Raw genomic sequence first — 14706 nt, forward strand, 5'->3', positions numbered from 1 at the left:
AAATAAACTGGTCAAAATGTACATTCAAAGTATTATTAAGCTTTTAAATTGAAAATCTCTTCACTGATATATTGCTGGTATCTTAATGTGACAAAATGAATAACTACCTAAATAAAACACATGTTGTTATGTAGGTCAATAGATCTACAGCCATCTAACAGTTTGACACCTCGGGTGCAAGAATACTCTGTAACAAGTGTCAGAGAAAAATATGCTGGAAAGAGTCTGACATCTGCTGGTTGAAAAGTAGCATTGCAACCAAACACGGATACAACAAAGTTTCTAAAAGGGTACTAAAAAAAAAAGTCTTCTGATTGTAGATGTAAATTAATTTCTTAACAGAATTTTCAACTTTACCACCCAAATTTATACCTACAATTTTATTTTAAGTGATGTATTTGGCAGGTATGCCTTAGAATTTCTAAACTGCCTAACACATTATTAAATTGTGTTTTGTATTTGCATTAGATAGAGATAGAGGTAAATAAATAGATAGATGGATACTTTATTGATCCCGAGGGAAATATAGGCATTCAGTAGCACACAAAACAGTCAAACACAAGCGCACAAGAATAATACAAGGTCAGAATAAGTCCAGAAGAAGTTCACTGCAGTGAGATCAAAGTCTCGACACCACAACAAAGCTGACACTGCAAAGACATATGTGCTAATGGAGACATTGACAATACAAAAGTTTAAAGTATAAAGAAAAACACAAGTAACCGAGGCAGAGTATTGAAACCAAATTTAATACAGATGATACAGATTTAAAGATAAATAATAACTGAAGCTATACAAAGTTGTGCATTAGACTAACATATCCTGTAAAGTCACGGTCCGTTACATGTAAGTGTACTAAAGTTTTTCCGTTCTACACACCGGGTATGCTGTATTTAAAACATCCAAATTGACATTTAAAGGTGGAAAAAAGTACTTTTATTAATACAAAAACGAATGCCATCATTTACAATAACTATATTAAAATGATATAGATCAAACCCTTTGTTCTATAGTTAATTGGTTTGAATGAACCCTGCACCTGGCTACACAAAGTCCTGATGATGTCATAATGTGTAGGAGCGGCCAAGTTTCCGTCAACCCGATGACATCAGAAATTTTCCGAGGGTCAGCAGGTCAGTGAGTGAATGATTGACGTGCATTAGTCATCCATCTTGGCTCCTTCTCGTCCTGATGTGGCCCGCGCAGCCTCCTCTGCTTCAGTCCGTTATCAGGTCACATGATCAGGGAGACGTCGGCTCTCCCCTCGGCGGACCCGCCTCCCGACCGCCGCGCCGGCTCCTGGTTGGCTGCGGTGTGCCGCGAAGCTCTGGCCGCAGCCAATCCGGTGCGCCTGCCAGGCAGTGACGTCGCGTCCAGCAGCAGGCTACAGATACGGAGGGGTCGCAGCCGCTAAAACAAACAGCGGCGTGTCTCTGTGAATCTAACAGCGCGGCGGACACACGGGCTCTTCTCTCTGTTGCTCGGTAGGTGCTGCGACCATTCCTCCTTCTCCTTTCATATAAATGTGTGTGTGTGTGTGTGTGTGTGTGTGTGTGTGTGTCGAGTCATCACGAAGCTAGTGAGAGCGGAGCCGGGGGGGGGGGGGGGGGGGGGGGGGTCTCTGGGCTGTGGCCTGCAGGTGCCACTTCTCCCCCTCGGCTCATGGCAGCAACTTTAACGTCTCTCATTTCTATTCACAACATTTCACCTCGTTTGTGACGTAATGCAGCGGTTCTGCTTTGGCTCGTGTTGAACATCTGGTGCCAGCCGATAACAGAGGGGTTTAATTCTCCATGTCAGGTGACCGTGAGTCTGAAGCAGCAGCGGCTTCGGGGGATCTACATGTTTTCTTTGTGCTCATTGTGTGTTTACCTCCCTATTTCCGGTCTGATCAGTCAATCTATCGATCAGGTTTCATTTGTAAAGCCAATATTCACAAATCCCGGTTTCCCTCATAGGGTTTGACAAAGTGCGACATTCTCTGCGGTTAACCATCGACCAGAGTGAGGAGAAACTGCCCTGACCAGCTTTAACAAGAGCTTGTGTCGTATAACCATCTTAGATCTTCATATACAGTCTATGATAACCACAATAGCTGATGATAGCATCCCTGGTCGAGTTTACTTGATCGGGTACCGGATAAAAATAAATAAATAATTGTTATATACAGTATATATATAAATAATTGATTTTTAATACAAGAACGAAATATATTGCCCTCTCCTAGTATCACCTCATCTTGAGTCAGTACAATGTGTGTGAGATACCCTCAGACAAAGAGCACTAGACACACACACACAAAAACAATATTTTTTTTAAAAAAGCAAAACAATTAGGAATCAAGTTACTTCCCAAGCAAGTCTTCAGGATTTACTGTGCACATAATCTGAATGAATGGCAAAATATATATTTAACAACTAATCTATAAAGTTTAAATAAAATGTCCACAGTTTTTCATATGCCCAGTTTCCTTTAATTTTGTAGAACAAGTGATCAAGCAAGATATAAATTGCCAACTCAGCCTTCAACTGAGAAAGTGCTGGTGAGGAAGGGGACTTCCAGTTGAACACACTACGTGTTTTTACAACAATAAAAGCAAGAACGGCGAATTTTCTATAGTAGCAATCAATAATATGTCAGTTCTACATTTTGTATTTTATACCATCACCAGTCTACAGTTGTAATTTTTTAATTCGGGTTAATCAATTCCACCCATTTTTTTGAGCTGCGATAGAGTGACCCGTTTGGTAATGTAAAAAACTAACAGGTGTAGTAGACCTGTTAATCCTTGTTCAACGCCACTAGGATCAGATGGATGGGATGGATTGATATCTGTCCATGTGTTTGTCTGTTTCCGAATGTGATAATAACACTGTGCTATTGTTGTGGAAACAGAACGTTAGCTCTCACAAGTATCCTTGCAGTCCCACTGGGGGAGAATGCAGCAATTCCTTCTTGTTTAACCGATCTCTACAAGATTCAGTACACACGAATATCATGACCAGACCAAAAAATACTGACATACTAACACTCTGGATAAGGAAAATCCAAAGCATATTTTCAAATGCATATCAATCAGTCTATTAGGTATACTGTTATATTTCAAGTTTTATTTTGTTGATCTAGCTAAGGTTAGCTAGCCAGAGAAAGAAGCCAGCTAGCTAACAGCTAGATAGTATTGTAAATATTTCTGTTCATCACTAGTAATGGATTTTAAAGACTTACATGCATCCGATGTGCAAAAGCAGCTATTTGAATGGAATTGTAGGTGATCCGTAGTAAATACATACTGTTTGGGTCAATTTTTAACCCTTTTGTGTAAAAGTGATTTATTATAAAGTAAGAAAGGGAAAATGAAAATAACAATTTGTGGTAATCAAAAACAAGATATTACATGAACTCTTAAAAGATAAAATACATTTATTTCAAACACATAATGAATTCGGGTCATTTTTGACCCATGTTGTGCAATGCAAGACTAGTAATACAAAAATGATTTTTATTCAATAAGTAAAAAAGGATAAATAAAAATAGGGATTGTGATGATCAAAAATGTGTTAATTGGGGAATACCTGAACTACTGAATGATGAAAATTCATTCACTGCAAAGATAAAGAAAAAAAAAACTGAGCCGGCTCACTTTGGACCAATGTTGTGTATCAAAGGGTTAACTCCACCCAGGTTTGATAAAGAACACTTCATAGGATTCATTAAGCAAAGAATTTCTTGTTGTCAGTTTGCTTTAATGTCCCTATCTCAGTAGTCATAGATTACATTGATGTCTGAGACTGTTGCAAAGGTGAAAGATATACGATCTCAAATATTAATGTAATCATAGTGATGGCACCACCTATTGCCAAAAGGAGGTAAGCCTCGTTTTACAACTTTAATTTGATTTACATAAAAAGTTCACCGTGTGGTCTAAACCTGATGGCGTGAACCGTATTGTGTGGTTATTGGGCGTGGTCCAGTGCCACGTGACGGAGGCAGGAAGTGATCGGATTATCCTTCCCACGATGCACAAACTGCACGCAACACAGAGCCATTTCGCCTGGTCCCTGTCCGCCCCCCCGCGGCCGCAACTGGTCCCGAGATTTCATGTGCTCGGGCCCTCACCGTGCTTCTCGCAGCCCTAGTTCCTCATTTGATCTTGATCTGATACCAATGAATACTGGAGGTTTATGGCAAGGTGTATGACAAGTTGAACTTTGTAAATCATCACAGGTGTCAGATTACTGGATTGTTTGTAACACTGTAAATTACATCCCATGATCACCTCTGGAACAATGGATAGTCACAGAAGAAGCTTCCCATGTGAAAAAGACAAATCTGATAATTGTGTTTTTTTTATAACCCCTCGCTGCCTGAAGGTACAACACAAACAATTCACTGGGGCATCGCTCTGTTCCTCCTGGAGCACTGTTGCCATAGTTACAGTGGCCGTGCCATCTGTCAGTAGCCTTAAGATCACATGCAGGTGGTGATATGTCCATCCAGAGAAGCTTATAGCTCTAAAAAGCAGGACTCAGTTATAATTTGTTTTAAAACATCACTCTTTCCAATTCCTCTTTGGTTTGTTTAGACTTGGACTTTTACATTATTTAGGAATTGATATGTTATGTACTCAGGATTTTGTCTACAGGTATGACTTTACTTAAGAACCACCATTAAAGGCATAATTAATTCACTGAAAAATGAAAATTCACTCATTAACTACTACCCACTATGGCGATGGAGGAGTGGGTGAAGTGTTTGAGTCCACAAAACACTTTTGGAGTTTTGGGGGTAAACAGCTTTGCAGCCAAAGCAATAAATACAATGGAAGTAACGGAAACCCTTCTTCAAATGTAAAAAAAAAAACTCAGGAAAACTCCCAGAAAAAGCCTCCATACTGCTCATGTGCTGTCATACAAGTGTTCGGAAGCCCCAACATTCACATTTTTTTTCCAGACTAAATGTCCTCTGACCGCATACACTACACACAAGCTCCTGCCCGAGGGCATGCAAAAGGCTCCTTGTTTTCTAATTTGATTACCAAACTAGGTAATTGAGGAGATGAGAACGATAGAGCCACCATACTTTGAACCTAATAAATACAACGCAAGTTTTTCCAAAACAGATCAATGTACTGATCATGGCACCGGCAGTCTTTATTGTGTCAGTGTGAGAAGTGGTTCTGACACAGTTCAGTTTACAGCGTAGGTAGTGAGTGGACAGCTGCAGTGGCTGAGCAGGAAGGAGCTGCACTGCAAGCTGTTTATAGTGTACACATACAACACGGCAGAGGAATCCTGGGAGGCCTGGCAGAGCTGCTGTCCTCCATGTGGGCTCCCCTACTGTTGTTGCTGTTCTGCATGAGCAAGTCCAGTGATGAAGGCTACAACACCAAGGTTGTGATGGACCCAAACCTCCTTTACCAGAAGCCATTAAGCAGTTGGCTTTGAAATGCACTTCCTTGTCACGTCGCCATGAGGGGAACAAATAACCTTTTTTTTCATACTGAGTTGACCGCAAACATTTATTGTTCTTTCAGGCTTTAAGGATTAAAACAGTTCCCTGGATGGGCAACAAGCAACAGGAAGGCTTTCGTAAACCGCTCTTCTCTTGTTTCACGCTTGCCGCAGAAATACAATATGGACACGTGATCTTTGACATAACATGTCACATTAGTGTGTTTCTGAGAAGGGAGGAAAACCAAGTGCGAAGATGTAACCAGCGCAGGCCTGCTGTCTCTTTCTCACCCTTCTCTTTCCCATGGCTTATTTGATTAGCGTCACCACGTGCACCGTGACAAAGCCTCCATTTGGAAACTCTGTGTATGAACAGTTGTATGATAATAGTGTTGACCTCTGGTATGGCTGATGTGGGTTGGGATTGACTATTGACTCATAAGACTTGCTTAACAAAATAGAAAATCATTGGCTGTGCTTGTCTGTGCTGTGGATACCATAAATGTTTTTTGCCGTATGAGCATAAAACACCAGGAGATGGGTTTATATGCTCTTCTGCTCCATGAAACAGTTGCATCATCCTGTCTGTTGTGCTGTTTTGTCTGGACTCTGGAGGATACGTTGCCTAATGTGACTCGAGAGGCTGATTTACACACTCGTTCATGGACACACACTCATGCATCTTTTTACATGGTCCACACTACCACACATTCATCTAATTGTGGCAGCTGTGGCTTAGGGCATGATACACCTGTGTATCGATTTTTGTGAAGATCGGTCAATGGGAACACCTTCCGGGGGTCTAGGGGGGCACCGCTGAGCCATTTTGCGACGCCAATTGAAAATTCCTCCAGAATACATCAATTTTCACCACTTTCTAACTTTCTGCAAATTTTGGTAAGAAGTTGAGCATGTTAAAGCCCTCAAAAAGCCAATTAATTTGCCTGAATAATAATAATAAATAAAGATAAATATGATAGCAAAAATACAGTATTAAAATAAATTTAAACAGACAAACAAAAAAGTCTCTAGGTGCAATTGGAAAAACACAACAGGAAGCCTGCTACTTTGCATTTAGTGGCCATTTTGGCCATATTCCACGTTTTTTCTTTGATGCACTTGTACCAGGGTTTTCATCGGATCAACTTCAAATTGAGATGAGTGTCATCACAACAAGATGGAGATAAAAACTGACTGAAGGATTTTTTTTTAATCACACGGTGTGACCGTGGCGTGGTGTCAAAGTTTGATTACACGCCATTAAAACACGATGTTCCATGGACCATGAATCCTTTGATTTCTTATAGTTTTGTTATTTTATTGATCAGTACATAGGACACACACCCTTTGTCTGTCTTTGGGATGTTGACAGCCCCATTATCTACACTCTCGCTCATATTTTCTTGTCTTTTCAGGTAATTGTTTAACTCAAAGATGAATTTTGAGCAGCCCCCTCCATACCCGGGCAGCGGCCCCACTGCTCCAGGCTACCCAGGCCAGGGCCCCCCACCTCCACAAGGCTACCCACCTCAGGGTTATCCTCCACAGGGATACCCTCCACAGGGATACCCTGTAAACATGGAGCAGCCTAATCCAGCATACCCAAACTACCAGCCCGGACCAATGCCCCCAGGAGGTCCTTATCCTGGTCAAGGGTACGCTGGACAACCACAGTTTGGCTGGCAGGGGGGTCCCCCTCCTGGTCCTATGTATGGTGAAGCTCCCAAAAACACAGGTGAGTTCAATGCAAATACGTCCATGTAGCATGACCAACGGGGCCAGAAGCAGTACAACTTGTCAGCTACTCTGCTAGCATGTTTACTGTCAGCTACCAATGTAATAATGACTTTGAGTTTGATGGGGTGTTTGAGAATTAATGTCACACTTTACGAAATTCTGTGATGATAGAATATGGAAAATTACAGAACAGTGTTAATATTTAATTTACTTAACCCTAGAACACTAACGTCGGGTGTTTTTTACCCGAGCGAGTGTGGTCATGGGATTTTCATATTGTTGCTGCTGTCTGGGTAACTTCATGCTGCTCACTGATGTCATAGAAGGTAGGCTAGTTTCCCTGCTCTCATCCCTGTTTTTCAATAGGCACGTGTTCGGGTAATTTCACCCAACGTTAGTGTGAGGGTAAATTTTTGAATATCATATAAGTTGTAAATGATGCAGGGAGACTGTGCCTCCACCGGACATGTCCCAGGAACGGCTGGACCGAATAACAAGTTCCCAGCTCGATTATTTTTTTTGGGGGAATTTTTCTTTAGGTAATTTTTCACTCATTTTAGAGCTTTTTATAGGGTCCCCCCATTGTACCGTTTTATGAGATGTTGTATCGGGGAATATAAAAGAAGAGTACTTCAAATTGCTATGTATTGTTTTAGATTCATATATTTTGATGAAGTATTTTTTTATCGGGTATATTATATCGGTTAGTGATGGTGTAACTAATTTTACGTTATTGTTCTAGGGTTAAGAAAGTTTACTTGTGTTACATAGTTGTGTTGTGTGCTTCTTCACTGTTAATGTCAGTCAGAAGGTCCAAAGATCAGCTCACTCTCGCCTGTGAAGCTGACTTTGCAGCTCCTAGCAGTTCATTGTGACTCTTCCCATCATGTGACAGTAAATATCTCAGTAGAAAAAACAGCACTAATGAATGGAGGGTGAATTCCATTTAGCTGCTTGGTATTGTTCATGCTGACTGCGACTCACGGATAGAATGGAGCCATTATTCTTGTTTTTAGTAATGTCTGGGGTTTTCATACCATGAGGTCAAGAAAAGGATATTTTCGTTATAAATTGATTTTATGCATATGCATTTTATTGATTCTACTTAAAGTCAAAGTCAGTGACTATTCTTTTTTTTTATGTCAGAAAATAATGAAAATTACCACTTGTAATTTCTTAAAGCCCATGGTGATGTTTTTTATTCTGACATACAGACCAAAACACAAAGATATTTAATATTATATAGAGACTGATCACTAGGGATTCTTTGGGGGTGGCAATGCCGTTATAATGGATAATTCCCCCCCCAATACTGATCAGCAGGATATCCTCACAGCTGAGAAGCTGGAACCATCTAATATTTAGCATTTTCGTTTAAAATAATTTATTAAAATAATTGTATTAGTTACTTGGTCTCAGCTCTGTCTGTGGATGTAACATGAACTAGCTCCTAACCTGTGGAGTTATTAAAGATTCAAAGGTGTTAAGTCATGCCAGGTTAAAGATACAAGGTGTGTTATTGCAGCAGCACCTCCCAACCTCCACGAGATTAATACTGCGGTACAAGCCATGAGTCGCACAGTAAAATACTCAAGATGAATATGCAAAGAGAGTTAACACGTGTGTGTGTATCAAAGCGAGAAGGTTTTACTGGTCCTGTGAGTGACATAAGATAAAGCTTGTCGTGGTCGATCACAGGAGGCTGCACTGCTGCCCAGATTCCTCACAGTTCATTATTAAATATTGGCCAATCATTAACCGGTTCCTTGACACAATATTATCAGAGGCCAGAATGATAAGTGTTCAGCAAGCTTCACTTAATCTATGGACCAGGAGCTGGTCGCCATAGCAACACATTCACCTGTGTCATGAGTCAGTGCACCTGGCTGTTAAAAGCAGGACGATCGTTTCCCCTCCACATAAATGATTAATCACAAACACACGGAGGAGGACACGTATTCATCCAGGCCCCTTGTTTGAATTGTTTTCGTGGAACAGATGGTAAAGCTCACGTATGAGAAGCGTAACACTTTCACATGACTAGATGTGTTGACTGAAGGTGGAATAGAGCTGCTGTCGTACATGTAACGTGGAGGGATATGCACTTGTTGGGTCCACGGGAGTGTGTGGACCCGAACGCCCTCCTTTCATTTTCCCAGTGAGACCTCAGAGCGGCGCTAGTGTTACTGAACCGTACGGCTGTCTGACGAAGGCTCCGGGCTGCTATGGCATTACCATGGAGATGTGCCTCCCATGATGAATGTAATTAGAGGAAAATCATAGCAGCCATAGTTACACTTTGGCCTCGCTGCTGAGGACTTGATGGCGTTTCATGTGGTTTTATAAAAGGAATCCCTAATTACATCTGATTCTTTTCCCCTCTTCTTCTTCTTCTCCCCCTGTGCAGTGTATGTGGTGGAGGACAGGAGAAGAGACGACTCAGGGGACACGTGCCTGACAGCCTGCTGGACAGCTCTGTGTTGCTGCTGTCTCTGGGACATGCTGACATAACGCTACTCACCAGCTGCTCACTCCCACCACCCACCAGTCCCATGTCTGTGCCTTTTACCCCCGTCACCCTCTCGCTCTCTCCCCTTTGCCTTACACCTCGCTCTCCCTTAAAAAAAACGACCCGTTTCCTCTACGTGTCTTTTGCTTGTCTGTAATTAAAAGCTGATCCCGTGTGGAAGTCCTCCCTCTCTACCTTGATGTGCAACCCTCCGCACTGACTGAATGACTGATCCTGTTTAGGGGCTACTCTGTTGTAGCAGCTTGTAACTGAGCGTCAAAACCTAACCTGAATCTCAGGGTCTTTGCACACGCACACGCACACGCACACACACACACACACACACATTCATATGCTTCCATCTTCGTGAGGACACTAGTTGTCATAATGCATTCCTCAAGCTACATCCACACTAATATGTTTTTGTCATCAACTCTTTCTGGCGTTCACACTACTCCTGAGTTCAGAGCTGTTGGGAAATGTTACTGGTCACCATACAATTTGACAGCTCCAGGTTTGCGTCTAGACGGGCAGAAACTGAGATGTTTGGAAACGATGACCTAGACACTCACAACAGCAGGCTCTATTCACTGGCTGATTTGCCGGGCTCCTATATGACCGTGCTGACTCTGTTTTCTTAGCTAATAGCTGGTGTGCAGTTGAATTTTGCATTTTGCAATGACACAACTGGACATAAGTTATTATCTTAGCAATATGTCAAGTGCATGCTTAACTGTTTACACCGGCATTCACATGCACAGTGTAGGTGAGTGTTCATGTGAAGTGTGTTTTCAGGCATGTTAATACGGATGGGGATTCAAACTGATTCGGAGCCAAACTTCTTGCGTGGACCGAGATTGTTTGAGTTTGAAAACACAAACGAAAATGAAAATGTAGTAGTATGAATGTAACCTTAACCATCACAACTCCTGGTCCATTGCAAGGCCTGTACCGAACCTAAACATCATTCTAACTCTAACCCCCCAAAGGTGTGAAAATTGAGAACCAGACAAAACGTCCTCTTTCTGTAAAGTCTATGCTTAAAATGGTCCTCACAAAGATGTACAAGTACAAGTCCACACACGCCACACACCCAGTACACTTGTACCTCAGGCTCATCTTGTGTGATGCTCTTTGGCACTTTATGACGATTACCTATGTAAGATACTACTCCTGCCTCCCTCTCTCTACCTCCCTCTACATCCCCCTCCCCTCCTCCAGCCATGCTACTTGCCCTGCCCCACCCCTCATCCTGGACCCCCTGCACCCACCCCATATGACCCAAAGGCCACTAAGACCCTGGCTGTTAATGAGCCACAGGGTGCTGTTAAAGAAGCTCATGCTTGAAACGTATCCCTTTTATTTGCACACAAGCTCTGTTTTTTTTTGCTGATGTATGTCTTCAGATGGAATCATGCAATAGGTACATGGAATACATTTTTAATGACAGTGATTTATGTATGATTATGGTTCAAATCCAGTGCCCCCAATGTTTTTTTTTCATGATGATATTGATATGAAAGAAATTATTGCAATATTATTTGTATAACATACCTTGGCGATAAAACAAAACATGAAAAAATTAAGTTGTGATTCCTCAACAGAAGAAATCAACTAACTTGTTCGATGCCTTTTTTGCTTTTAAATGAGAATCTTGCATTAAAACTTACTCCCATGAAATGAACGGCTTTGTGATTTTTGTGTGATTGCAACAGGAAACCTGTTAACCCTGTGAGTTTTGTGTGGGAGGTTAGAGCAGAGTAGCGAGTATAGATCACAGCACTGTCCCTGTCAGGGGCCTGGTCAAATCCATTCTGCTATTTATAACACAGCAGCAGCAGCTTGAGCAGGATGGTGGATACAACATGGCTGCCTGCCTGATGCATTGACAATATGTTTCGCAAAAGTGAAACTAAGTAAGTAAACCACAGGAGAAGTTATTTAAATGTTACTCAAAGCTGGGAATAGAATAATTTACTGGATGAGTGATGGCTTCCTCAATACACGCTTGCTGGATGGCAAGTTTTACCAAAGCATTGACTCTTTCAGGGACTTGAGTATTTTTCACTTTCTCATAATTGATTGTTAACTCCAGTAAGATTTAGAGGTAAAGATTAAACCTTTTACTCTTCTCCATTTATCAGACAGACATTTCATGTATTGTATTAGGTTCAGTGTTTAGGATTTGGCGACATCTAGTGGTGAAGTTTCATGTTACACCTGAATACCCCTCATCTCACCCTCCTCTTCCAAGCCTGGAGGAGAACCTGTGTTAGCCTTCAGTTATCATAGAAACTCAACAGTTCTGGGCTACTGTAAAAACATGGTGGTGCAACACGTCGGCATCCGTATAAGAGGACTCACTCTGGTAAATCAGAAAGGGCTCATTTAGGGGAAATGAAAACAAGTCATACATTCAGGTGATTATACACAAATGCAAACATGATTATTTTGTTTTCCATTTCTGCCGTTTTACCTAAATCATACACTCTGGACCTTTAATTTGTAAATCATGATGTGTTCAGTCAGGGGTTGCCTGCACCAGCTTGATTATGTAGGATGCAGTTGCGTGTCCTGTGAACACAGTGTACCACCAGCAGCATCGCATCAGAGACACAGTGTTACTGTGTGACTCAAAATTAGTGATGGCTCGGTGTCATGTGCTTCCATCAAGGGAGTCATGCCAGTAAATCAGCTTATGCAAGACATGGATCCTGTGACTTCCTCACGTCAAGGTTATCGATTACAACATGCACAAATGTCTGCTGCTCTCTGTGGGTTCAACATGACATTCTAAATAGCCATTTAATCAATTTCTGTAAAAAATATTGTACACTAGATCCTGTTCAATCTCTGCTGAAAGGAGATGAGGCTTCGGAAATTCAATAGAGGAAAATTATCCCAGGAAAGAAAAAAAGTCAAAGCTCTTTGGAGCGTTTGGAGTTAACAGGGTGAGATTAATGGCCAATTAAAAGCACATTAGGATCGACTAACAGTCAATGTCAAAAACATTGGCCCCTGTGTATTTGTGTTTATTACAGTAAGCAGAAGAAATGCTTGGAGCGTGGAAAACATTGATGTAAATGAACTTTTATCAGTGAGCTTGATGCAAAGTAAACAAAGAATGAAAATCAGTGGAGAGAAACCCAACAACACACTAGAGATTTTGTGATTGTACTGTAATTCCACTCAATCCTGCTGGATTCGGTTCCTGCGAAAGAACATCGGGAGGCTTCAAAACACAAACGTGAGATGAAAGTGAACTACACGGTGCCCAAGATGAAGTAAACAATTATGCTTTTTATTGTTAAGGTTCTCAGAAGAGTCTCGTTTTCAGTGAATGTATAAGAATCATCCTTTTTGATAATACTGATTTGGTACATTATGACATCCAGCACGAGTCTCTTCACAGTGAGAGGGATCCATTACTGCTACTGCTGTCGGGATCTAGGACAGAAACAAGCTCTGCTTCCGAAAAAACAAAGAAAACAGTCAAAAAACAACAAACTGGGGATTGATATTGTAGATATGGAATATTAGAGTGTCACAAAACTCTAGAGTAGTAAGACCAGCTAAAGATTTTGCACATTACAAGCCACTTCCTCTTAGAAATATAAAACTTGATATTCTGAACAATATTCTACTGTGCTGCATAAAGGTAGGTCTATACACTGTACATCGAAATATATTTTTCGAAAAAACAGATTTCACAGTTTTAAAGACTTTATTTAAAGTATAAACCCCTTCTTTTCTTTTAAAACACTTTATTACATAAATTATTCTTTTTTTGAGAGTGACTATTATTTGCCCTGGCAGCAAACTGAAAATTAATACAAAACCAAAAAAAATGAACATTTCATACATATTTTACAAAAGAAAATAAACTTGTTCGTTTATGTTCATTTCAAATAGAACTGGTGACTCATTCATGATTGTCATATAGTACTAATAATAAATAAATTAAAAAAGAATAAAACAAAATCAAATAAATACTAAATTCGCATGTTTTTCAGACTCTGTGAGTGTGTGTGTTTGATCGTTCTGTACAGAAGTGCCTTGGTGAAAGTCTCACAATTCTACCGCGACTGAAACGTACAAAACTACGGCATCTACAGTATACGCAACATCCTGAAATTTAGTGTAGTCAGACACATACGTAGTAATATGATTTTTCTCCCCATTTCAAAATAAGCAATGCTGTATGATACCACTGTCCACAAATATAGCCATCACTATTTTTTTCTTTGTTTTTTTTTCTTAAAAAGTTTATCTTCTAGTCCATTAACAGCTTGGATTTGTTCGAGGATGCCGCGAGCCGAGTTGCCTCGGCAGCGGAGGACTGGTCCGTGGTGGACGATGGGAGGCCTGAGACAGGGAGACGACTCCTGGTATCGGACAACCTTTCCTTTTAACCTTGCCGTGTCTGTCGCTTCGTCTTTCGATGTCCTCACTCGATGTGCAGTTGTCACGGCGGCTCTCTGGAGCGGCTTTGTCTCCCCTTTGGTCCCTATTGCCCTTCAGCGTCTATTAGAGACAGACAAGCCTTCACTGCAGATGCCAGCGCAGTAACAACTCCACGGCGGTGTTCAGCAGCCGTAATGGCCGCTCGCAGTGTGACCCAAAAAATAGGGGCGAAAATATCACTATCTTTTTTAAAAAGGGGAATCTTCTTATTCAGTAAGCAACAGCTCTTAAAGTTCTTCAGTGCTTTTTCAGTGTTCCAAAAAGTTTTTTTCCAAAAGCAAGAGAGAAAAAACCCAAAAGAACCCTTTTGACTAAACTTAAATCTTTATGCCCACGGCAGTAAAATTAACAATAATATGTTTTTCTGTTAAGTCATTCTTTTCAAAAGTCCCTGCAGCGTTCCGTGAGTAACCCCATTTGTTGGTTAATCCTCGATGGGTTTTGAAAGGGGTAGGGCTGAGGAGGCTGGGTAGGAAAAAGGATTTAGAGAAATGAAAGTGGAAGAGAGGGAAGAGTCCGCCCCCTCAGGTGAGTTCAGGTGGGCTG

General features: G+C 41.1%; 1 protein-coding gene across 1 annotated transcript; it reads left to right on the top strand.

The window, feature by feature from the left end:
- The first annotated feature begins 1385 nt into the window (after positions 1–1385).
- Positions 1386–11376, top strand: LOC133011334 (cysteine-rich and transmembrane domain-containing protein 1-like). Its single transcript, XM_061079043.1, has 3 exons — positions 1386–1484; positions 6866–7185; positions 9595–11376. The coding sequence occupies exons 2-3, from the start codon at positions 6885–6887 to the stop codon at positions 9696–9698; spliced, it is 405 nt and encodes a 134-aa protein (XP_060935026.1). The 5' UTR covers positions 1386–1484; positions 6866–6884; the 3' UTR covers positions 9699–11376.
- The last annotated feature ends 3330 nt before the right edge of the window (positions 11377–14706 follow it).

This window comes from Limanda limanda, chromosome 10 (assembly GCF_963576545.1).
Source record: "Limanda limanda chromosome 10, fLimLim1.1, whole genome shotgun sequence".
NCBI lineage: Eukaryota > Metazoa > Chordata > Actinopteri > Pleuronectiformes > Pleuronectidae > Limanda > Limanda limanda.